The sequence below is a fragment of the Loxodonta africana genome, chromosome 10 (genome assembly GCF_030014295.1).
Source record: "Loxodonta africana isolate mLoxAfr1 chromosome 10, mLoxAfr1.hap2, whole genome shotgun sequence".
Classification (NCBI taxonomy): Eukaryota; Metazoa; Chordata; class Mammalia; order Proboscidea; family Elephantidae; genus Loxodonta; species Loxodonta africana.
The window spans coordinates 119,009,875-119,033,230 of NC_087351.1; the positions used below are offsets into that span (position 1 = coordinate 119,009,875).

Here is a 23,356-nt window from a genome sequence, read left to right on the forward strand (position 1 = left end):
TTTTCTGCCTGTGGCCAGAGCAGCTTGCATCTGTAATGGATAATTCATGCTCCCGGCCCCACTACTCAGTTGCCTGCAGACTGGCCTGGGCTGCAGGGCACCTCCTCCAGGAAGGCCCCTTGGTGCTGCCCAGGGGTCCTCTCTCTCGGTCATGGCTGCCCCCTGGTACCCCAGCCCCCAAACAAGCAGGTGGGGTGTCGGTGACAGAGGAGGCTGCAAAGTGAATGTCAGTGATTAATCCGGGTCAAGGTCATGGTCAGGGTCAAGGTCATGGTCAGGGTCAAGGTCGACGTGAGGATCAGGGTTGAGGTTAGGGTTCAGGGTCAGTCAAGATCAAGGTCGGGGAGGGGATTGTTGGCATCAGGGTTGAAATGTAGGTTGAGGTCAGGGTTGAGAGCAGGGTCAGGGTCCCACCAGCGGGAGCCCCTGCCCTCACTGGCCCCATTGTGTGGGGACAATGACTTCCTCTCCCGACAGGAAAACCATAAAGAGCCTCCACTTTGCCTTTGAAGGGCCTGGGCAGCCTCGGGTGCTGACTGCAGCCTTGGACCCTGCCTTGAGGCCCCCACCCCTTGCCAGCCTGGCCGGGGCCCAGGCCCCTCCAGGGACCGGCCAGCCCTGCAGGCACGTAGGCGCGGACGGCGCGACAGAGAGGCTGGTCAGTTGGGCCCCGCGCACGGCGCCGGAATGGGCGAGGCCCGCGGGGGTGGGGGAGACAGAGTCGCTTGCACCGGGTTAACGGGAACGCTCCTTCTCCACAGTCAGGAGCTGCTCCTAGAAGCCCACGGTCGCCGGGAGGCGCCCACCACAGGACCCCACTGACTCCTCTAGGTGTTCACCAAGGGGCCGTGTCCCTCTGAAGCAGCAGTCCCCGTGGGTGCAGACAGCTCAGAAACCCGGAGGATGTTGGCCCAGGGCAGGCGCACCTGGACCGGGATGGGGGTCCCGTAGTGCCCCGGAGGGGATGCTCCAGGAGCTGCGGCCCCGCCCCGGTTCTGCCCTGAGCCTCCCCTACCAGGGCCAGTTAGTCCTGGGGCGCCCCCTGCTGCCCCGGCCTGGGCCTGCAGCCCCGGTGAGCGGCGAGTGGGGCCGGGCCGCGTCGGGGTCAAGGCCCCTGGTCTCCCGGTCGCCGGCAGCGGTGGGGGCCCGGCGTCGCTCTGGGCCCCAAGAGCTCTAGGGATGCGCCGGGCGCGCCGGGGCCCCACGAGCTGGCGGCGCGCACGAAGGAACGGTCACTGCGGGCTTGGGGAGGGGGCCGTGGGCTGGGGGCCTTGCGGTAGGAAGGGGGGCAGCACGAAAGGGTCGCGGCGGGAGGGCCGATGCTGGGCGCGGAGGGAAAATCAGGGCAGGACAAGAGTCGTGGAGGGTGAGGGTTGGGGTCCAGCCCGGCCGATGCGGGTCCAGGGGTGCCAGGCGGAGAGCAGGGCTTCTTAAGCCCCTCGAGGCGCGGGGGATCCGGGCAGCGCAGGTGGGGCAGGAAGCTTGGATCCCCGGCCAACGGCGGCCCCAGGATTCTGTCCTCTTTGTCCATCCCGCGGCGATGGGCGCCCCTCGTGCCCGTCTATACGGTCCTGTGGGGCGAGGGGGTCCTCAGCCCTCTAAGAAACGGGGGCAGCCTTGATGCCTGTGGGGGCGGGAGCCGATTCGCTCCCCGGCCCCGCCCTTCTCAGCCAGGTGGGTGCCGCAGAAGTCCAGGGTTCCCCCAGGCGGGGCAGCCCCAGCGCGTGCCCCAGGACAATCTGGGAAGAACTTGTCATAAAAAGCGAGTGGGCCTGTCGGGGACGCAGATGGAGGCTGGCACTCATCCTGCGATTCCGTGCAGTCCAAATCTTCACTATTCCGGAACATTGGGTTCCACGAAGTGTTAGGGAGCAGAGAACCGGGACCTGTCTCGGGGCATGTGCCCTCCTAGAGGGTGGCGGTGGCGGCGGTGTGCGTTCATCTGCCCCTTTCCCGGTAGTGCCGCCTGAGCGTGGCCTCTGCTGGGGCAGCTCAAGTGGCAAATGCCAACGCACCTCCAGTGAGGCTGAGTCTCTGATGTGGCCGGCCGTGCCGGAGTGGACCCAGAGCTCAGCGTCTAGCACGACTGCACAACTCTGCAGGGCAGCCCCATCCCCACCCCACAGGTGCAGCTGGGGTAAGTGGACAGGAGAGGCGCTGCTGCCCCACAGACCAGGGCATGGTAGGAAGAGGAGGCCAAGGGACTGCTAACTGCATAGGGCTAAGGCAGGCGCCACGCACTTCTGACCTTGCCAGTGGAGGGTGGTGCTGCCCGCTATGAGGCCCCAGGGGGACTTGGCATGGCTTAGGTTTGGACTCAGACCTGGAGGTGCCTGTGGGGGCAGGCTTGACTAAGTCCAGACAAGACTTTAGTAGACCTTTGTCTTCAGGGCTTTCCAGCATCTACTTCTCCTCCAGGGAGGGGCACCCTACCTTCCAGGGGTCCTATCTGCAACCCCATTTAGGTGGCATGAGTGGGACAGGTGGGGAGCAGACCCAGGAGGTAGTCAGCACTGGAAGAGGCAGGAGCACAGGCCAGGCTCAGAGCATGGTGGGGCTGGTGCCCACAGAGCTGCTGAATGGGCAGGGCGGCAGACAGCCAGCTCAAGGTGGACAAAGTTGAAAGGACCTTGAGGCCACTGGTGACTGGGTGGCAGCAGAGTGGGGACGGGAGTGACTGTCAGGGACAGCCAGTGGGGATGGCTCTCTGGAGTGGCTGCCTGAGTCAGATACAGAGAGGACCTCCCTCATTCAAGCCTCTCTGTGGACTCTGCCCCGTGGGCTGCCACCAACGCAGGGCTCCAGGAAGGACGGGATGAGAAGGCTCCACGCGTGGCCAGGCCTGCACCTGGCCCTGGGCCCAAACAGCCAGCTCACCCACCGTGAGCACCCACTGAACAAGGGCACTCCCCCAGAACAAGCCCCTCCCCTATGTGGGATGACTCCATGTTCCCGAATAGTGACGACTGGGACTGCACAGAACTGCAGGACAAGTGCCGGCCTCCCACTGCCTGAGGGCACGGGATGGAGGTCAGGGTGTCTGGGGAACAGTGACCGAGACTCCACCATGGCCTGCCTGGGCCTCGGGGCCACCCTCAGGGATTCTCAGAGGGAAGCTCTGATGGGGGGGGACACTCACGACAGCGTGGGCACCTAGGCTGGGGCCACATCTGCCAGGCTCTGCAGTTCTAGCCCAGGGCCCATTGGGGAGCAACTGGGGTCCCCCACCTCCACGTTCCGCACAGGATACAGATCTAAATCCAAGCTCACCCCACAGCACATCGCATGCCAGGACAGAGACACACAGGGACACCCCACACTGCACATGTAGGGGTGCATACACAGGCATTAGCTCCTGCCGAGGAACTTCACTGTGGAAGCCCCCCTTCCCATCTCCTGACCTAGGGGGAGGGGGCAGCAGCTCAGGCCAGTGGGGAGGCAGAGCAGCTAGGCCATGGGCTGTACCTGTGGGCAAACCCCACCTGCCAGCCGGCGCCCCTACACTCGGCCTAGGCCACAGGTAGAGGGTAGGAGGGGTCAGGGCCCCAGTCCTCTGTGGGCTGTGGTCAGTACCTATAAGAGTGCATATGGAGGGGCTGCTGTGGTGGCCCACCTGCTGGCTGGGGCAGGCAGTGAGGTCAGGGCTGGTGGGCCAGGCAGGCAACCCTAGGGATAGGGCTTGCTCACCCTGGGATAAAAGGTCAGATTTCAGGTTTCAAAGGGGGACCTGCCTGCTCACAAGGGCCCTCCTGGTCCAACATGCTGGCCTGGCCCAGCTGCCCCAAGGAGCAGTGCCAATGCACCTGACGCCCAGGCCAGCAGCCGCGCCTTGAGCAGACCCTTTGCCCTCCCCTGACACCCAGCAAGGACACTCCCCAGAACAAGTCCCTCCCCTAGGTGGGATGACCCATCTGTGCCCAGAGTCCCCTCTGAAGGTGGGCACGTGTCCTGGCAAAACCCTGGACGCCCCCAGGACTGCTGAGCACATCTCTGGCAGTGACGAAGCCTCCTTAGGTGGTCAGCTGGTGCCTGGTGGCATCCTTGGAGACCCAGGGTAGGCCCCCACGTCCACCTTCTCCCAGGCAGCTGGCATCCCCCCACCACTCTCCGCCCAGGCCTGATCCCAACCCATCAGCCTCCACTTCATGTGGGCAGAGGCTGGGAGGGGGCTCCCGTCTGCTAGGGACCCTGCCTGCTATGCAAGGCAGGTGGCCCAGCCTGGAACTCAGCATTATACAGGGACAACTAGATGACAGAGCTGCAACAAAGGGATGTCGCTACAGGAGCTGGGGGGCTCTCCCTCTGTTCCAGGACTGGCTGCCCAGGAGCCACCAATTCAGAGCAGGCTGCAGGGCCAAGGGGGTAGGTGCCCTGTACTTGCCCGCTCTGAACAAGTTCCAGTGGGACTTAGGCCAATGCAGAGATCACAGCTGGCTGTGGTCATCCTCCATGTGGGGGCATGCACATGGGCCCCAAAGCCACCTGTGGGATGGATGAAGACCTGTGCAGCCCCTGGGGCCCACACATCCCTGCACGCCTGGGGACGGTGGTGATGCCTTGGGGTTTTGACGTCTGCTCTGGGCCCCTTCTCCTCCCCACCTGTCCATCCAGACCCCGTGTGTCGAGGCAGTCATTCCGCGTCCTGTCCTGGCCACCGGCATCTACCCCAGGCTCTGCAACAGTGCACCCACTGCCCCTCCCCCCCCCACTCCCTGCACTCACCCCTATGACGCCCTGGATGGAGCCACCCCACGGAACTGTGAAGCCACCAGCCCTAGTCCAGACATCCACGTACAGCCCCCAGGCATCTGTAGCTCCCTTCACCCTGCACAACTTGGCCTTTTCACCTCTGCCCAGACGGCCAGCAGGCCTGGCACAGACACATCAGCACCCCCCCCACCACCACATACCCCAGCTCAGGAAATGGCAGTCTCCCCCAGCTGCTCAAGACAAAACCCTAGGAGTGTCCTTGAGTCTGGTCTTTCCTGCACTCCCCACACCAATCCAATGGCCAGTTCTGCCAACTTTTCCCCAAATGCCCCTACACACCCACCCCCACCTTTGCCCTGAGCCGCCAGCCCTGCCAGCCCTGTCACCGCTGGCCCATCTCTTCACACCCGAGCTCCTCTGCCCACGTTAAGGCCTCCGCACTGGAGCCTGACCGCTGCCCGGCCACATGCCTACACACCACTCTACACCCCTTCACACCCCCTTGTCATCCAGCCGTCACCTCCTCCCGGGGCTCCCCCAACTGCCATGGCAGCCTATGTCTGTCTCCCTGCGCCCCGCCCAGGAGGACACAGCAACAGGTGCTCACCCATTTAGGCTGCCTTGGGGCTCCCAGAGCCTCATTTACACAGCGAACACCAAGATGCCCCACCAGGTGGCGGCCCAGGGCTGCACCTGAGACATGGAGTCAGGTCCCTAGGCTGTGCTGGAGCAGGGACTGGCCAGACAGCAGGCAGGGACCTCCCTATGGGAAAGGCTGCCAACAGGGCTAGGGAAGGGTCTGCAGAGTGCATCTGAGCCCTCACCATACACCCTGACCAGACCCAGGTGCACTGACCACATGTCTCACAGGGCACTATGAAGCCAGGCAGCCTGCCCCCACCAACACCATGGGGGCAGCCTGGCTCACAGGAACCACAAAGCCTCAGCTGACCATGACTCACTAAAACTGTCCTTTCCAGAGCCTCCCAGGAGTCCCAGGCCTGCTGGCTACAGGTGCAGACTCGGCGGCCAGGTGGCAAAGAGCATGGCCTGCATACAGCTCCCCCACTCGTGTCCAGTGCCCTGGGAGGGGCGGTCCTCTGAGGGCCAGGGTGGTGGGTAAGATGGCCAGCCCCCCACCAAGGCCAACACTGCCCCAAGTGGGTGCTGCCCCACTCCTTGAGCCCCCAGGGGCAGCTTGGGGTGAGAACCATCAGGAGCAACGCACCAGGCTCGGGGTGCCTGCCTGGCCTCCCTTCACGGAAGCTGGGCCTGATCCCAGATCAGAGAATGTGCCCAGTGCTCTTTGCCTCTCTGGCTCTGGGGCCACCTGAGATGTTGTACGAGCTGCGTGTGGCGTCCCCCCGGGGGCTGTGCTCCAGGGCAGTGGGGCCACAGTGCGTACCTCCTGATGGCCTCGGAGCCCGAGTCCGCAGAGCAAGTGGTGCTGGACCGGACTCAGTCCACACTCTGCCCAGGTGTGGCAGGAGGCTGGGCAGCCTTGGGGCTTCTGGGGCAGACGTATATCTGGACTGTACACTGTGGCCCTGACAGCTGCGAGTGGGCCTTGAGGTGGCAGGGGTGTTGCCCCACTTGAAGGCTAGGGGCCTGGAGAGGGGCTGCAGCGTGAGGGGCAAAGGGTGCCTGCGATCCACCCTCCTAGGCCCTGTAGCTTCCCCTTGGGGCCACACGGCTCTGGACCAGCGAGGCTCCCAGATCTGGGGGACCACTTGGCCCCACCAAGCTCACCACAGATAGCTGGCTGTCCACCAAGTACCCACTGCCTTGCCTGATAGGCACCCTGAGTGCCAGTTTCTTGGGACCTGGCCAGGAGGTGGAGGTGCACAGAGCACCCTCCACCAGTTGCTGTGTGGGACTGAGATCAGGGCGCGGGGCTGGGGGGTGGCAGGGCCGAGGGCAGGGTGCAGGGCTAAGGGACAGGCCAACCCCACTCCACTCTAGGACAATGGTGACCTCCTATGCTCGGGCCCAAGAGTGATGGTCAGTGATCCGAGGGCAGACCTGAGGCCGGTGTGCAGGCAAGAGTGACCAGACACAGGAAGACATTGGTCCAGCTTCCCTGCTGGGTGGAAATGCTCCTTACATTGCTCAAAACATGATCCCAACAGGAAACTACCACAAAGGCCACATGGCTATGGGTGGGCCAGGGCAGATGCCGCCTCTTGTCACCGAGTCTCTTGCCCACCCTGCCTGGGAGCCATGGATGTTCTGCAGACCGAAGCCATGTCCACTGCCAAGTGCAGCCGGCCCAAGTGTGGGACCCATGTCAATAGCCGTCATCGTCGTCACCGTCACAACCGTAATCTGCAGAGCACAGGGAACAGTCACGTCAGGGGAAAGAGCGGCCCAGCGCTCCCCTCACCCCTCCCAGCCCCCTGCCCCTGGGCTCCCCTCCCGTCTCCCTGCCCACTTCCCCTCCTTCCCCACGTCCCCCCCAATCCCACCCTCCCCACCCCAAGGATTCCTCCCTCCCCCTCCTTGGGGGCCCACCCCACACCAATTCAGAGTTTCCTTCCAGGGCAGGTGGTGGCTGCCCTCCTCCCTCGGCCCCCAGCCCACCCGACCCACCCACCCACCATTGCTACCCATCATCTGCAGGGCGCTCACGCAGGGTTCGCCCTCCTCCTCCTCGGCGTCATCCTCGTCCACATCCTCGTCGGGGTGATAAGACACTGGCCCGCTCTCCACCACAACGGCTGCCGGCCTCACAGGCTCAGCACCAGGGGCCGGGGGGCTGGAGACCATGGCCTGGAACAGGGGAAGTGCACTGTGGGACAGCTGTCAGGCCCGGCCGCCCCCTACCCCACTCTTTTTTTTTAATTAATTTTTATTGTGCTTTAAGTGAAAGTTTACAAATCAGGTCAGTCTCTCACACAAAAATTTACATACACCTTGACATACACTCCTAATTGCTCTCTCTCTAATGAGATAGCACAGTTCTTCACTCTTTCTCCTTGTGTCCATTCGGGCAGCTTCTGACCCCCTCTGCCCTCTCATTTCTCCTCCAGACAGGAGATGCCAACAGAGTCTCATGTGTCCACTTGATTCCAGAAGCTCGTTCTTCGCCGTTATCATTTTCCATCCCCTATTCCAGTCCAAACCCTGTCTACCCCACTTTTGAAGGCACTGTGTGGAGCACGGCTGCCCACCCTGACCACCTCAGGGAGCCCACCCTGCCTGCTCCAGCCCTGGGCTCCAGCTGCCTGCTGCTGTCCTCCAGTGCTGGGCACACGTGGTGGCTGCCACCAAGGCCCAACAGGGAGGGCATGGGCTCGGGTCCCTTGTCATTCCTGGCCACATTCCTGCCCCCCTGCTCCTGTGGAGCCAGGAGGGGTTGCAGCCCTCTTTGCCAGGGCCTACTCTCCTCAGCCCACCAGATGTGGATAGCCCCAGGGTCGGGGAGCTGCCCAGACCACGGCCCCGCCCACCCCCGACAACACACCTCTCTGAGGGCCGCCTTCTTGGCTGGCTGGGCAGACACCAGAGGCCTCAACCTGAAAGGAAGCACAGGCAAGGCCTCAATGCCAGGGCACAATGACAGGACGCTAAACACATGCCCCACTGCACGGCCGTGCGGGAGGCCCCAGGCAGCAGATACTCCCACAGCACACGCACTTGGGTGCAGGAGGGCACTCTTGGGGCTGGTGGGGAGGACCTGGTGCCCACCCCGTGTTCCCACCCAGCACTGTCCTGGTGGCATGGAGCACCATGTGAGTGCCACTATCTCCAAAGATGTCACTCCAGAACCATGCTGGTGCCATCAGCCGCCACTCCATGTGACCCTGCCCGGGCCCAGTGCCTTCCCCACTGCCTCTCAAGTGATGGCTCCACTTTCACCCCTCCCCCCACTGCCGTGTTGCCCTCAGTCACAAGGCCCCTTGATCCCCAATATCTCTAGTCCATCCACGACAGTCTGTCCTCGCTCCCTGGAGGTGGCCGAGCCCTCCTGGCTGCTCTCAGCCCCTAGTGTCATTGCGTGGCACGGATCCAGTCAGGCTACCCCTGGCTTAAACCCTTTAGTACCCCTGCATGCCTACTCTGAGGGATGGCCTGCCCACCCTACCCTGGTCCCACTTACCCTCCTGCCCTTAAGTCCCTGGACCATCACACACCCTCCAACCACGGGCCCCTAGCACGTCCTTGTGGCCTATGACCCCAGCTTATCCAGCCCCGGTGTCCTGAGGCTCCTGCCTGCAGCCCCTCAGCCCTACCCTACATTCTTGCCAGGGATCTTGTCTGACAGGGTCCTACACACGTTCATGCGTGTTCTGTCCAACCCGCTCAGCACTGCAGCCGACAGCTCCTCATGCCCTTGTGGGTGGGTGGTTAGTCACCTCCTATCTTTCACCTTTCCCAACAATGTGGCGATGGGTGTTCCATAACCGGGCTCCCTATGCCCAGAAGGAGTGCCTCCAAGGGGGGCACAGGGCCAGGGGGCGGGGTCACCCTCACACAGTGAGACACTTGGGCTGCCATAGGGTGGGGGCGCAGAGGGCACCGGGGAAGGCAGGGACACTGGGGATGGTGGGCGGGGAGCATGGGGGGTGCAGCCCCTCAGAGTAGCTGCCAATGTTACGAGATGTTCCAGTTTACCCAATGAAACGGGAAATCCTGAGTTTTCTATGAAAGCTTCTGATTTTCTGTACTGGCAGCTAATTCAAATCTCACTTAAACCACCACGCCAGCCAAACGAATGACACCTGGGGCAGGGTCAATGCACGCTCATAAATACCTGAAGAACAATAAAGAATTAGAGCCAAGACACCCCGCCTGGCTACCTCTGGCCGTGGTATGCTGAACTGTGACATCTCAAGCCCCTGACCCTGTGGGCCAAGGCCCCAGCAGTGGGCTCCCTGCCACCCCACTTCTAGGAAGTACGTGGAGGGCGTGGCAGCGGCCCTGTGTGGAACCCCTTCTTGGGTCCCGTTCAGTCCACCCCCTCGCACCTCCCACTGGTAATGCCACAGGAGGAGAGGAGCCTTTTTTTTGGTTTGTTTTTGTTCTGGGTTTGTTTTTTTTTTTTTTTAAATAATTTTTATTGTGCTTTAAGTGAAAGTTTACAAGTCAGTCTCTCACACAAAAACCCGTATACACCTTGGTTAAAAAACTCCCAATTACTCTCCCCCTAATGAGACAGCCGCTCTCTCCCTCCACTCTCTCTTTTCGTGTCCATTTCACCAGCTTCTAACCCCCTCCACCCTCTCATCTCCCCTCCAGGCAGGAGATGCCAACATAGTTTCAAGTGTCCACCTGATCCAAGAAGCTCACTCCTCACCAGCATCCCTCTCCAATCCGTTGTCCAGTCCAATCCATGTCTGAAGGGAGAGGAGCTTTTTAAGACATTTATCTGCTCCCCTTGGCCAGAGAGGCCTGAACGTCCCCCCATGGCACCTGCCACCCCTACTTCTACCAACACCCCCCTTCCTCGGAGTCTGCCCCCGCAGCCTGCAGCACCCTGCCTCGGGGTCCAGACCCTGCAGGCATACAGACTGTTCACAAGAGACAGGGCCACCCAGAACCTGGAACTGGGGCGGGGGGCCCACCTCAGAGCTCCAGCAGCCCCCTCACTTTCAGGAGCCACTCTGAGGACCCAGCCCATAGTCGGCTCCCTTGTCTGCAGGGCCCTCAGAGCTAACCTGCATCGCTCCCTCCAGGGTTTGTCACTGGTGGACAGGACAGAGGGTTGGGGGCAAGGGGGGCCACAGCCCCATCCTATGCCCTCCGTCTCCCTGCTGGCAGACCAGAGAGGACAGCACCGGCCACCACTGCTCAGACCCCGGTGCCATCCACCCAGTGCACCACATACTACCGAGGAGCCCTGGTCCACAAGGGTGCTCACGTGGGATCCCACCTAACATGGGGCTGCTCTGCTCCCTCGGGGCTGGTCAAGAGCCCCCAGTCCGCCCCCAGGGAGGATACTTCTCCTCCTACTGGCTTGAGAGGACTGGCCCTGGCACACCCTGGGAAGCAGGCCCCATTTGGAAGCAGTCATGCTGGAGTCCATGGGGACCCCGGCCCCAAGACTGCTCCTCCCTAGCACAGCAGCCAGAGTCCTGCCGTAGCCCCACACTGAGGTTGTGGGGCGCTGCCATCTGGGGTTGGGTCTGTCAAGTCTCCCCAGTCTGTCCCCGTCCCCAAAGACCCAGCGGTCTAGACAACATGCCCCGTCTGACCAGGCACACTGGCCTGGCCAGCATTCGGGTGCCCAGTGCAGATTCCAACTGGAAACATCTGACCACAGCAGGACCCCACTGAGGTGCGGGTACTGGCCCCCAACCTGGAGAGCCAGGGAAGCCTCTGTTTGCCTTCTGGGGGGTGTGGGTGGCCCCTGGCCTGTAGGCTGGGAATCTTGTAACAACTCATATCAGGTGCCAGGCAGAGGAGACCCCTTGTGGAGGGCACGGGAGGGACAGAAGCAAGCCTGAGAAGACTCTGAGGCTCCATGATGATCTGGGAGGAGTCGCAAGAGAGGGAGACAGGACCCATGGAGACTTGGATGGGGGGCTGCCCCCCTTTAGTTTTAAGGAAACTTCCCGCCAGGCCCTAAGGCCTCTTCCAGGACATGAAATACTCAAACTCAGATCCCGGCTACTCAGAAAGATCAATGGGTTTCTGAGGCAGGAAGCAGTACACATGCACGCTCACACGCACGCACACACACACGCACACATGCACACACACATGCACACACACCTCCCACGCTCTGAGGCAGGGGTGCTCGGGTAGCCCTGAACAGGAGGCATCCCCTGCCTGGCCAAGACAGCTGCGTCTGGGTCTCAAGCGGGCCCTCGTGCAGACTCAGCCTGGCCTAGCCCCACGCGACAGAAGTCGGAAAACCCTTCCTATACAGATGGTGACGTTAGGCCAAACCAGAACCCAAAGGGTCTCAGGAATGGTGCTGGGTAAGGCCCCTCACTGCCAAAGCCACCCTGTGAGTCCAGGGCCAGGGCAGGTGGAGGAGGTCTAGAGCTGGCGGCTGTCCCCAGAACACGGGGTGTTCGGAGTGGAGTCAAGGCCTCCCCACCAGCCACCTCCCTGCTTGTGCCGCTGCCCCAATAAATACAGGGAAAATGACAAGGCCAATAGCCTAGCAAAAATACGCAAGGACTTGGGTAGCCAAGTCACATAAAAAGTGCTACAAAAGGGTTTTAAACATATGAAAAGATGTTCAAGCAACTTAAAACAGTTTTCCCTTCTCTGATGAGCCGCGCCAGGAACGTGGTGATGGTCTGAGGACAGGAGGTGGGTGCAGCCCCACCAAAAGAAACTGGCAGCCATTGCAGAATCGCCCTGTGCAGTGCCACCCCCTGCCTCCAGGGCTGTTCCAGGACCTCGCAGGCCAACAAGGCCCCACAGCTGGGATGGTGAGACCAGGCTGGCGCGTGTGGCCAGCAGCTTGTGCACCTCCAGCAGCACACTGGGCCGGCATAAGGATAGCCAAGGGTGACCCAGGTGTGGCAGGGCCATCAGGCCCAGGGGCACAGAGAGAGCAAGCTCTGATGCGGGCCTTCCGCTGCAAAGCACAGGCATCCTAGCGCCAAAGACATACTCCCCTCTGATCGCGTCCACTGCTACCCTGAGAGAAGCCCCTAGAGACGAGCTTCTCCCCAGGCATGCCCCCGCGCTCCCCACTTCCCCAGCACACAAAGGGTGTCCTGCAGGCCCCGGGGAGCCCCCCTCCGAGTGCCTGATCGCCTTCTGGTAGATGCAGCCCCCACCTGACACGGCCCCTTGGAGGCCCTGGAAGGACACGGGGCCCTAGGAGCCCCTCAGCTGATACCCACACTCACACGCTAGCCAGGCCTGGGGGTCAGGTGCCATGCCTCACACAGCCAACACCTACACCCTCCCAGGCGCAGGTGGGTGATACCTTCTCACGCACATGCAGCTGTGGGCCTGGCTATGGGGGGCACTCCAAAGCCTGGCCCCCTGCCCCCACGGCCCGAAATCCCCACCACACAGTACCTCTTCCCCCCGCTGGCGGCAGAGTTGGCTGTGCTCCGGCTGGCTGGCGTCCTCCTCCGTGACAACTTCCTAGCACCGGCCGGCCCCGGCAGCCCCTCATCCTCCCCAGGTGGGCCACCCCCGCCTGTGCTGTTGAGGTCCCGCAGCACGTGGTAGTTGATCTTGCTGGAGATCTTCTTCTGCTCCAGCATCTTCTCGATGGCCTCGCCCGCCGTGCTGGCCTGGATTGGCTCCCGCTTCTTGCAGGACTTCTTTGGCTGTGTCGGGCACAAAAGGAAGGACTGCGGGGGGTGCATGCCCTGCTGCTGGGGGTGGGCTGGGCTCCCTCGGTGCCGCTGGACAGAACACCAGGGCTTGAGAAGCTTCCAGAACTCACAACTCAGCAGAGGACCCACAGGACTCCCCTCACACCCAGGTGTCCTGCCTCGCCAGCATGTCCTGCTGACCCCTGTGGCCTGGACGCTGTGGCCCTTGCCTGCCTAGCCCTCAGTTGGAGACTCTTGCCCGTCCCCTGGCTGGGGGACATTATGCCTTCCCAGGACTGCAGACACCCAGACGCAGTCCTCGGCCAGCAGAGATGCCCGGGCTGCACCCCAGGGGCCCAGGGGAAGGTCTCCCACCCCGCAGACACAGATGTACTAGCGGCGCAGGCGGCTCTACCCTGTGCTCCCTGTAGATGCCGAGCTCCTTCTCCTTGGCAATCCTGGCTTCTTTCTCTGAAAGACCAAGAGCTGTAGGTCAGGGGGGCCCTCCCCAGCTGATGGTAGGGGGCCCGCCCACCAGCTTACCCCTCTGTTCCCGTAGGTACTCTGCGTTCTCACGCATCCATAGCTCAGCCTTCACGCGGGCCTCCGCCTCGTCCAGGATGTACTGTGCAGGCACAGGGAGGACGTCAGCCCCACGGCACATACCGGCATTCTGGGGTCCCTCCTACACTGAGCCTTGATCCTGCTCACACCTTCACGTGGCGCAGGGTGGAGGCAGCAGGCCACTGGCCCCAGAGCATGGGAAAAGGTACGGCCTCCACCCTCCTGCCCACTCAGCACCAAGACCATGCTGCACTCTGGGGTGGGGCCCAATGCACATCGGGGCGCAAGGCCCCACCAGGTAGTGAGGGACACGAGCGAGTGACGAGACCATAACGCACTCAGGAACAAGCAGGCAGCCGTGGTCATGTGTGGTCACGCTTCTTTAAACAGAGTTGGAGAGACTTCTCCCTCACAGCGGACAAGAACTGGAGGCACAGTGCTGGCCCGAGTCACCCGAGTGCCTGGGCCTTGGAGGCAGTGCCCTGCTGTGGCTGGACACTGTCCTGAGCAGAAGGACCAGGCAGTCATGTGCCCGTACAATGGTAAAGGCCGCCCTGCAGAGCGAAGGCCCTGGAAAGGGTGTGGGCCCCAGGGGTTCCAGGGGCTCACACTGCCTAAGGCTGCCCGGACCTAAAATTGGGATGAGGGAGCTCAGGGGCCTAGCAAAGCCACAAGGTGGGAAATGACAACAGCGCTCCATGCAGGGGGTGGCCAGTGTCCAGGGGAAACAGCAAGCCCCCGAGAGGCACCAGGGAGCAGCAGCCCTGGGCTCAGGAGGGCAAACAGGCCAGCCCCGCCCCCGTGCCCGGACTGCACATGGGGTGACAACAGCTTACTCTGTCAATTTCGAGGTCATCGATGCCACTAAGGTCCAGTTCACCATCCTCCAGGGTGTCTTCTAGAGGGGAGCACAACCGTCAGCTCATGGGGGTGAAGGCTGGTCAAACTTCACAGATACCCCCTGGCCAACAAGCTCCTAGCAGCCACGGCCCCGCTCTCTTTGCACCCACAGAATCCCTCTGAACGGGTGAAGGCTGGTCAAACTTCACAGATACTCCCGGCCAACGGGCTCCTACCACCCAGCCCCGCTCTCTTTGCACCCACAGAATCCCTCTGAACGCTACGCAGCAAGACAAGCCACATCCCTGAGAACTACCATAGGGGAGCTTCTCATGTCATGGCCCGAGTGAGGGAGCCAGGGCACTGACCAGAGCCACCAAGGGACTGTGGAGGTCCCAGCTCAACTGGGGACCCAGGAATCCTGGGCCCCGACAAAACGGGGGGTAAGAGGACACAGCAGCTGGCGAGGCCAAGGGTTCCCATTGCAGCGCCCACAGGCCAGGGCACAACGAGGGCAGTCCCAGGTGCAGAGCTGCCATTCTCACAGGGGCTGCGCCCTCCCACTTGTGCGATATCCGGGTACCCTCTTCTCCACAGCCCCTCACCTCCATCAAGTCCTATCACCCCAGACTCCACGTGACACACCCTGTCAGTTCTGTTATTGGGGTCTGTGAAGTAGTCCTTCACACTGCTCCAGCTGGGCAGCCCCACCCACCCTCGGCACCATGCTTGGCACCATGCTTAGCACCGTGAGCCTTTAATCCCCACGTGCCCCGGGGCGGGGGGCCAGCAGTGTCCTAAAACACCATGCCTCAAAAACAGCTGGCTGTGGAGGGAGGGCCAAGAGGGGGGTCTCCACATCCTCCGCCGCCCACCACGCACCCTCTTGGCTCAGAAAGGCCCTGAGACCTCCTGCCAGCTGCAACCCTTTCCACCTACGATGCTCCCCACCCAAAGAGCCCCGCTCCTGCCCTCCACTTGAAGAGCCCCCTCCCCGCCCTCCACTTGAAGCAGCCCTCCTTTCTCCGGCCCCCCTCCCCAGCACTCACTGGGGTCCCGGCTCGGGGAGGAGATACACTCTCGGATGGACTCTGAGATGCCCAGGCTGGCCGCTGTGGGCAGGGGCCCGAGCAGGGACTCCAGGGCAGGGGGCCGGCTCCCCTCCTCCGTGCCCCCGGCTGATTCTGAATTGCTGGGCAGGCCATCACCAAGGAGCTCCCGGTAAAAGTCCTTGTTGAGGTGGCTGGCAGCAGCCTCCAGCTCCTCGTCCTCCGCATCCTCCTCGCCAAATAAGCTGGATACGGTGTCCTCAATGGAGCCTGGGGACACATTTCACACACCTGTTAACCAGGTGGAGGGCCACAGCCAAGGACGACCCTTCGGTATAGCCCCTCCTCTAACCTTTAAGAGGCAATTTCTCTGCAGGTCTAAACAACCTCGAGTGGGAGCGTAAGACCACAGGCTGCCCTCACTCAGTGGGTAGCGAGGTCCTTCTGACAAAGGGTTCTGGACACCTGACACCCACATGCGAAAGAATGACCCTTGACCTGCACTGCACACACCTCACACAAACACGAACTCCCTGTCAGACCTGCACCCCACATGCCACACATACACTCTGTCAGACCTGCACCCCACATATCACACACAAACACACTCCCTGTCAGACCTGCACCCCACATACCACACACAAACACACTCCCTGTCAGACCTGCACCCCACATACCACACACAAACATACTCCCTATCAGGCCTGCACCCCACACACCACACTCCCTGTCAGACCTGCACCCCACACACTGCACACAAACACACTCCCTGTCAGACCTGCACCCCACACACTGCACACAAACACACTCCCTGTCAGACCTGCACCCCACACACTGCACACAAACACACTCCCTGTCAGACCTGCACCCCACATACCACACACAAACACACTCCCTGTCAGACCTGCACCCCACATACCACACACAAACACACTCCCTGTCAGACCTGCACCCCACATACCACACACAAACACACTCCCTGTCAGACCTGCACCCCACACACTGCACACAAACACACTCCCTGTCAGACCTGCACCCCACACACCCCATGCAAACATGAACTCCCTGTCACTGACCCAAATGTGAGAGCTCAAACTACAAAGCTTTAGAAGAAAACAGAGAAAAAAATCTTTGTGACCTTTGATTAGGTAAAAATTTCTCAGATACAATACTAAAAGCACAATCTATAAAAGAAAACACTGGTCAATTGGATCTTGTCAAAATTAACCTCTGCTCTTTGAAAGACGCTGGGGTAAGAGAATGAAAAGACAAGCCACCGACTCGGAGAAATTATTTGCAAACAACATATCTGACGGAAGACTTATATCCAAACATATATGAACACACAGTCCAATAAAAAATGGGCAAAAGACTTGAACAGACACTTTGCTAAAGAAGATACACGGCAGGGGCAAATAACTAGTGAAGAGATATTCATTACCACTAGTCTTCAGGGAACTGCACACCTACTAGAAAGGCTAACATTCAAGGGCCTGACCACACCCAGTGTTGCCGAAGGTGTCGAAGGACTGGAGCTCTCACAGACTCCCAGTGGGAATGCAAAAAACGGTGCGGCCACTGCGGAAGACCTCTACCTACCAGAACATGGGCATACTGAGTGATTTAGAGTCAGGAAAGCTGTGGGTCAGGGTTGTATCCTTTCCCCTTACCTACTCAATCTATACACTGAGCAAATAACCCGAGAAGCTGGACGATATGAAGAACAGGGCATCAGGATTGGAGGAAGACTCATTAACAACCTGCGTTATGCAAATGACACAACCTTACTTGCTGAAAGTGAAGAGGACTTGAAATACTTACTAATGAAGATCAATGACCACAGCCTTCAGTGTGGATTACACCTCAACATAAAGAAAACAAAAATCCTCACAACCGGACCAATAAGCAACATCACGATAAACAAAGAAAAGATTGAAGTTGTCAAGGATTTCATTTTACTTGGATCCACAACACAACACCCATGGAAGCAGTAGTCAAGAAATCAGACAATGTATTTGCATTGGGCAAATCTGCTGCACAAGACCTCTTCCAATTGTCAAAAAGCAAAAATGTCACCTTGAAGACTAAGGTGCGCCTGACCCAAGCCTTGGTATTTTCAGTCGCCTCATACGCACACCAAAGCTGGAAAACGAATATGGAAGACCGAAGAAGAATTGAAGCTTTTGAATTATGGTACTGAAGAAGAATATTGACTATACCATGGACTGCCAAAAGAACTAACAAATTTGTCTTGGAAGAAGTACAGCTAGAATGCTCCTTAGGATTGAGGATGGTGACACTTTGTCTCAAATACTTCGGACATGTTATCAGGAGGGATCAGTCCCTGGAAAAGGACATCATGGTTGGTAAAGTAGAGGGTCAGCTAAAAAAAGGAAGAGCCTCAAGGAGATGGATTGACACAGCAGCTGCAACAGTGGGCTCAAGCATTAACAAGGATTGTGAGGATGGCGCAGGATCAGGCAGCGTTTCATTCTGTTGTGCACAGGGTCGCTGTGAGTCGGAACTGACTCAACAGTCCATAACAACGACAACGTGAGAACCGGAGGTGATGGATACGTTCACTGTTGTAGACTGAATCGTGTCACTCAAAAACATGTACTGTAAATCCTAACCCCTGGTGGCATAGTGGCTACGCCCTCAGCTGCTAACCAAAATGTCAGCAGTTCGAGCCCACCAGCTGCTCTGAAGGAGGAGGATGTGGCAGTTTGCTCCTCTAAAGATGTACAGCCTTGGAAACCCTATGGGGCAGTTCTACTCTGTCCTATAGGGACTGACTATGAGTTTGGAATCATAGTTTGTGTATACCTGTTGATGTGATCCTATTTGGAAAAGGGGTTTCTTTGTTATGTTAATGAAGCTGTAATCAGTGTAGGGTATGTCTTAAACTGATCACTTTTGAGATAAAAAAGAGCAGGTCAGGCACAGAGACAAACAAATAGAAAAGTGGGAAAGATGGAAACCAGTGGAGGTTTCCAAGGAACACTAGGAACTCTAGGGAAGCAGAGACTAGGACCTTCCCCTAGAGCGGACATAGAGCCTTCCCATGGAGCCACTGCCTGAATTTGGACTTCTAGCCTCCTAACTGTGAGAAACTGGAGCCCTGGTTGCACACTGGTTAAAGCATTCGGCTGCTAACCAAAACGTCAGTGGTTCAAACCCACCAGCCACTCTGCAAAGAGCCCCCTTTGTCCCTGTGCTGACCCTCAGCTTCCCCTCTGCACAGCAGCAGTGTGAGGCTGGGCAGGGGTCTCTGCTCTGTCCACCACGAGGCCCCAGAGGCCAGGACAGAGCCAGCAGGCTAGACACACGCTGTCTACTTCTGAAGGTAGGTGTTATTGCCCACTCTGGTTATTTCTTCCTCTACCCCTCAACTTCATCAGCCCCCAGCCCCACTTCCTCCATCAGGCTGGCCTTGCTCTCCTCACAATGTCCCCTGGTAAGTCACCATTGAGTGACACTCCTAAGAGGGAAAGTGTGCAGTTGAGGACCTGCAGTGATCAGGCCTGAGACCCACAAGTGTGGACGACAGCCCCATGCCAGCAAACACTCAGCCATACCATGGGCTAGGAAATCGTCTGAGGAAGGGCCTTGCTGACTGCCCAGGCAGATGTGGGTGTCAGGGTGGGACGACATGTGGCAATGACAGAAATCACCAAAGCTGGGCAGCATGAAAGTTGGGGGTCTGTCCCTGTGGGCCTCGCTGGAGAAGCCATGTATGGGGCACCCTGAATGCCTGTAGACAGGGCACCCTGAAAGCGTGGATGAGGCACCCTGAACACCATAGGGGGCAGCACCGTCAGGGCAGCTGGTCAGGGATGTGGGGAAGGAGCGGTGTGCCACTGTCAGGGCAGGTGCTGCAGAAACTGCCTGGGAGCCAGGACCAGAGGAAGCACACAAAGACGACCATGAAAGCCAGCACAAACATCCTGGGTTCAGAGACCTGCATGCAAACGAGGTCTTCAGTTAGGTGTCAAACAGCCTAGCACAAACACTAAAAGGAAGGTTCTCAGATTGGGCCAAAACGCTGACCCAGTTCTCTGCTGTGTGAAGGGGTGAGTGTGGACTTGGGGGTGGGGGCCCGGCCAGCAGACACGGAGCAGACTGCCAATGGCCCTGACCACTCCACGCTGCATACCAAACCCACACCAGCAGGTCAGAAAGACGGTGGGAGCCCCAGAAGGAGCAGTGGACGTTGGTCAGCTCACACGGTCCTCAAGCGACAGACAGGACAAGACATGAGAGTTCAGAATTCACTAATCACCCAGCAAGAAGCCTGGATTAGAGCCACGCACTTGGCAGACAAGCTATTCCCCTGGAAACGAGGGCAGCCTTCCTCTCAACTGCTCACAGATCGCGTTCAAACTGGCCACAGGCGGGTCACAAAAACCAACAGCTCCATAAAGCCACAAGAATATTGTCTGGTTACCACACCATAAAAGCAGAAACTAACAATAAAATCAGAAAACAAAAGCCCTCCCCACTTTCAACTGTAAAACTCTCCCATAACAACTCTCAGGCCCAAAGAGAAAACCCCCCGAGAGCAGAGACCTGAGAGAGCACCCACCTCCTAGCGGAAGGTAGGGACCATGCTGAGATGACTCTCGGGGGGAAAAGGCCTCGCCCTAAGTATGCACAGCCACAAACATGTCACGGCGAGTGAGCCGCACGTTAACCCTAAAACGTCAGGAAACAACACAAGCTTGGCTGAGGGAGAAGGCAGACTCGAGGAGGCAGCAGAAACAGTAAGTCAATACGAAAGCGAGTTTAAGGGGAAAACTGATAACCCCGGCTGAAAAAGCATAGAAAACAAAAGTATACACACTAAGAAACGATAACAAGGAAAAGAACCACAGAAACAACCAGATTGGGAGTGTCGTAGGGCGCCTCGGCCTGGGTGAGGCAGCCTGGCCCTCGAGGGCAGCTCAAGGGGAATGTGAACATGAGATGGTCTGGGCACGGGGCTGGTGGCTGTGGCTGGACAGAGGCTGGGCATCAGTCAGGGTGGGGACGGAGCAGGGGCCAGAACTGAGACAATGGGTGGTGCAGGGTGTCCAGGAAGTACAGCGTGTCAGGACCAGAGGGCCACAGGCCTGGACAGGACTCCATGACAAAGACCACGTGGTTGCACGGGGAGGGGGGGATGGGGCGCTGAGGCAGCCCTGGGTGCTGACCCTCACACGGCCTGTGGGGCAGGCTGAGCTCACCGTCTTTGGCCAGGGTGGCGAGGGCCCCCTTCGCCTTCGGCCGGCTGCTTTCTAGCTCAATCTCGATTGCGTCCTGGTAGCTGCAGATCTCACCTAAATAATGAATTAAAAATAAGCAAAAAACCCACATTTCAAGAGAAACTGAAGTCTCTGATGGTAGGGCCCGTTAGCTACCTTCAACTTCCTCCAGCTGCTTTGACAGGACTTGTTCCAGCTGAAAGAGAGGAGGCGGCTGTCAGGACAGGAGGTGAGCTTGTGCACGGGCATCTCCTATACCCGCGGGGTGCTGTGAGGACAGGAGGTAAGGTCGTGCATGGGCATCTCCTATACCTGTGGGGTGCTGTGAGGACAGGAGGTAAGGTCGTGTATGGGCATCTCCTATACCTGCGGGGTGCTGTGAGGACAGGAGGTAAGGTCGTGCATGGGCATCTCCTATACCCGGGGGTGGGGGGCGGTAAGGACAGGAGGTGAAGTCGTGCACGGGCGTCTCCTGTACCAGAGAGGGGAGGGTGGGCCGTCAGGATAGGAGGTGAGGTCGTGCATGGGCATCTCCCGTATCCAGGGGGCTCAGCGCATGCCTGCCACTCCCCAGCACTGGCCCCGCCATGCAGTGGACACACATCAAGGCAAGTACAACGGGCCAGGTCACGTGGGGGCAGGAGGCACCACGGTGTGAAGGGAGGGAGGAGCTGGTGAGCACCCAGCAGAGGCTCAGGACCTCAGGAGACAGGGAGACCCAAGGGCCCTTCTGCCCACAGGAGGCCCCCAGTACGACACGGCCTTGAGAACAGGCAACCCCGTGTGAGGACGTCGGTTGTGCTGGGACGGGGGCTTGGCAGGCAGGTCTGAAGCTCTCCCACTACCCCCAAGCACCTCGCAGACTGCCACGCCTGCTTTCCGTGGAATGGGAATGAAGGGCTTCCCCAGCCGTCCCAGAGAGGGCTCAGGGCGCGGAGCCTGGCTGGGGACTGGGCGCCGGGGCTCACTGCTCATCACTGTCACTCAGTCAATGGGAGTGGCCCAACCAGAAACCTAGACAGTGGGGACCCCTGGGCTGGCCACAGAGAACGACAGCCCAGGAGCCACCTGCCTGAGAGAACAACTCCCTGCAGGCACCTGAGCCTCCCCAGCAGCCCACCGCCACCCAGCCCCCTCTGCTGACCACCACGCTGAGTAAAGCCCACCCCCAAAGACCAGTCCTACACCTGCTCCAGCACTCAGTGGGGACTCGGCTCTGCACTACAGTGACCCAGGAACGGCCACTTCCTAAAGGGCACCCAGGCCGGCTGGGGCTGGAAATCCCAAAGCTGTTCTTCCAGAGCCTCCACCCTGAGTTCTCAAACCCAACCCCTAAGCCGGCCCCTGAGTTCTCAAACCCAACCCCTAAGCCGGCCCCTGAGTTCTCAAATCCAACCCCTAAGCCGGCCCCTTTCTTGGTAGCAGCCTCAGTCACAATGGCTGTTTTAGAAGACCTCTGTACTCCCCAGGCGGCTGTGCGGCTTTTCTGCTCGCGCAAACTGGCAAGCGTTCCAGAAAGGAGAAGCCATCTAGACATCCTCACAACAGCAAGTGTATGGCCCCACAGTCTCCTCAGTGGCAGAGACCGCCACCACACCCCAGGCTGCAAACCCCATACTCAGGGGCTGCCCACCACTGCCTGTGACCTCTGTCCTTGGCAGAAATCTGACCCCACAGGGGTCCCGGCTGGGTTTGCGTGGTCATGAGTCACCACTCAAGGGTGGCAGCAGGTGGGAACCCTGAAGCCGTGAGCGCTGTGGGGATGGTGCCGTGATGACGCCCGTGGTGCCCGGTGCCTACCTGCTTCATCCGCAGCTTCCTCTGGCCCGCCGTGTACGAGGGGGGGTCACACTCCTCTTCCAAGTCAATCCTCATGAACTCGTCGATGGTCAGCTGACTGGTCGGGGTGTCTTCAAATTCGGTGAGTCTGAAACAGACAAGGGGGTCACGCCTGACACCCTGAAATCAGCTGTTTACCAGATGGCCCCCGGCATGTGGATGCCGCACTCAGCTCAGGAGCAGGCTGCTTTCTGGCAGCTTTCGGTCCCCACCCTATCCTGCTGACAGCTCGGCTCCTGGGGGGGCGAAACCCTGCAGGCCCCTCGCTGCTGCCAATGTGTGACGCCAGGTCCCTGGTCAGCAGACCCCCTTTGTAGAGGTCCCCAGCAGCCACAAGCCCGCACTGGCAGGTGGGACTCTGCCAGGGTGAGCAACTGAAGGCTGATTCGATCAACCTGGTCAACTTTCTACATTTCAGAAACTTTTCAAAATGTTTAATAAAGGTCTTTAAAGAGAATTAAAAAAAAAAAAACATAAAAGTGCCACCAAGTCAATTCCAGCTCATGGCAAGCCCATGTATGTCAAGGTGGAACTGTGCTCCGTAGGGTTTGCAGGGGCTGATTTTTCAGAAGCAGACCACCAGACCGTCCTCCTGAGGTGCTTTTGGTTGGCTTGAACCTCCAACCCTTCAGTTAGCAGCTGAACACATGAGCTGTTTGCACCACCTGGGGGCCCCTAAAGAGAATCAGAAGTGAAATATTTAAAGCAAAATAGCTCTCCATCTGCCTCTGAAAGCTGCTACAGGGCACGCTCTCAGATGAAAAGCAACTGTCGTGCTTCCGGTTCACGGTAAATACGGCGGCAATTATAAGTCTGCCACCACCTCCGTGGCTGCGTTTATCCTGTCAAAGTCCTTACATGCTGCTGCCACTCAGGATGC

The 23,356-nt window shown here is 59.4% G+C and overlaps 1 protein-coding gene across 7 annotated transcripts in view; it reads right to left on the reverse strand.

Annotated features, from left to right (window-relative positions):
• Nucleotides 1-1,372: 1,372 nt before the first annotated feature.
• Nucleotides 1,373-23,356, reverse strand: part of BRF1 (BRF1 RNA polymerase III transcription initiation factor subunit) — an 86,035-nt gene continuing 64,051 nt past the window's right edge. For 2 of the 7 annotated variants that reach the window (XM_064293090.1, XM_064293096.1), the window contains 11 exons: nucleotides 22,438-22,564; nucleotides 20,794-20,833; nucleotides 20,620-20,712; nucleotides 15,395-15,664; nucleotides 14,342-14,403; nucleotides 13,485-13,566; nucleotides 13,357-13,412; nucleotides 12,697-12,953; nucleotides 8,174-8,225; nucleotides 7,308-7,479; nucleotides 6,886-7,035 (listed from right to left, as the gene is read on the reverse strand). In XM_064293090.1, the coding sequence (XP_064149160.1) occupies nucleotides 6,998-7,035; nucleotides 7,308-7,479; nucleotides 8,174-8,225; nucleotides 12,697-12,953; nucleotides 13,357-13,412; nucleotides 13,485-13,566; nucleotides 14,342-14,403; nucleotides 15,395-15,664; nucleotides 20,620-20,712; nucleotides 20,794-20,833; nucleotides 22,438-22,564 (1,249 nt within the window). In that variant the 3' untranslated portion in view covers nucleotides 6,886-6,997. Of the gene's footprint in view, nucleotides 7,036-7,307; nucleotides 7,480-8,173; nucleotides 8,226-12,696; nucleotides 12,954-13,356; nucleotides 13,413-13,484; nucleotides 13,567-14,341; nucleotides 14,404-15,394; nucleotides 15,665-20,619; nucleotides 20,713-20,793; nucleotides 20,834-22,437; nucleotides 22,565-23,356 lie in introns of all 7 variants that reach the window. The other 5 variants (XM_064293095.1, XM_064293094.1, XM_064293092.1 and 2 more) reach the window with 5 other exon arrangements.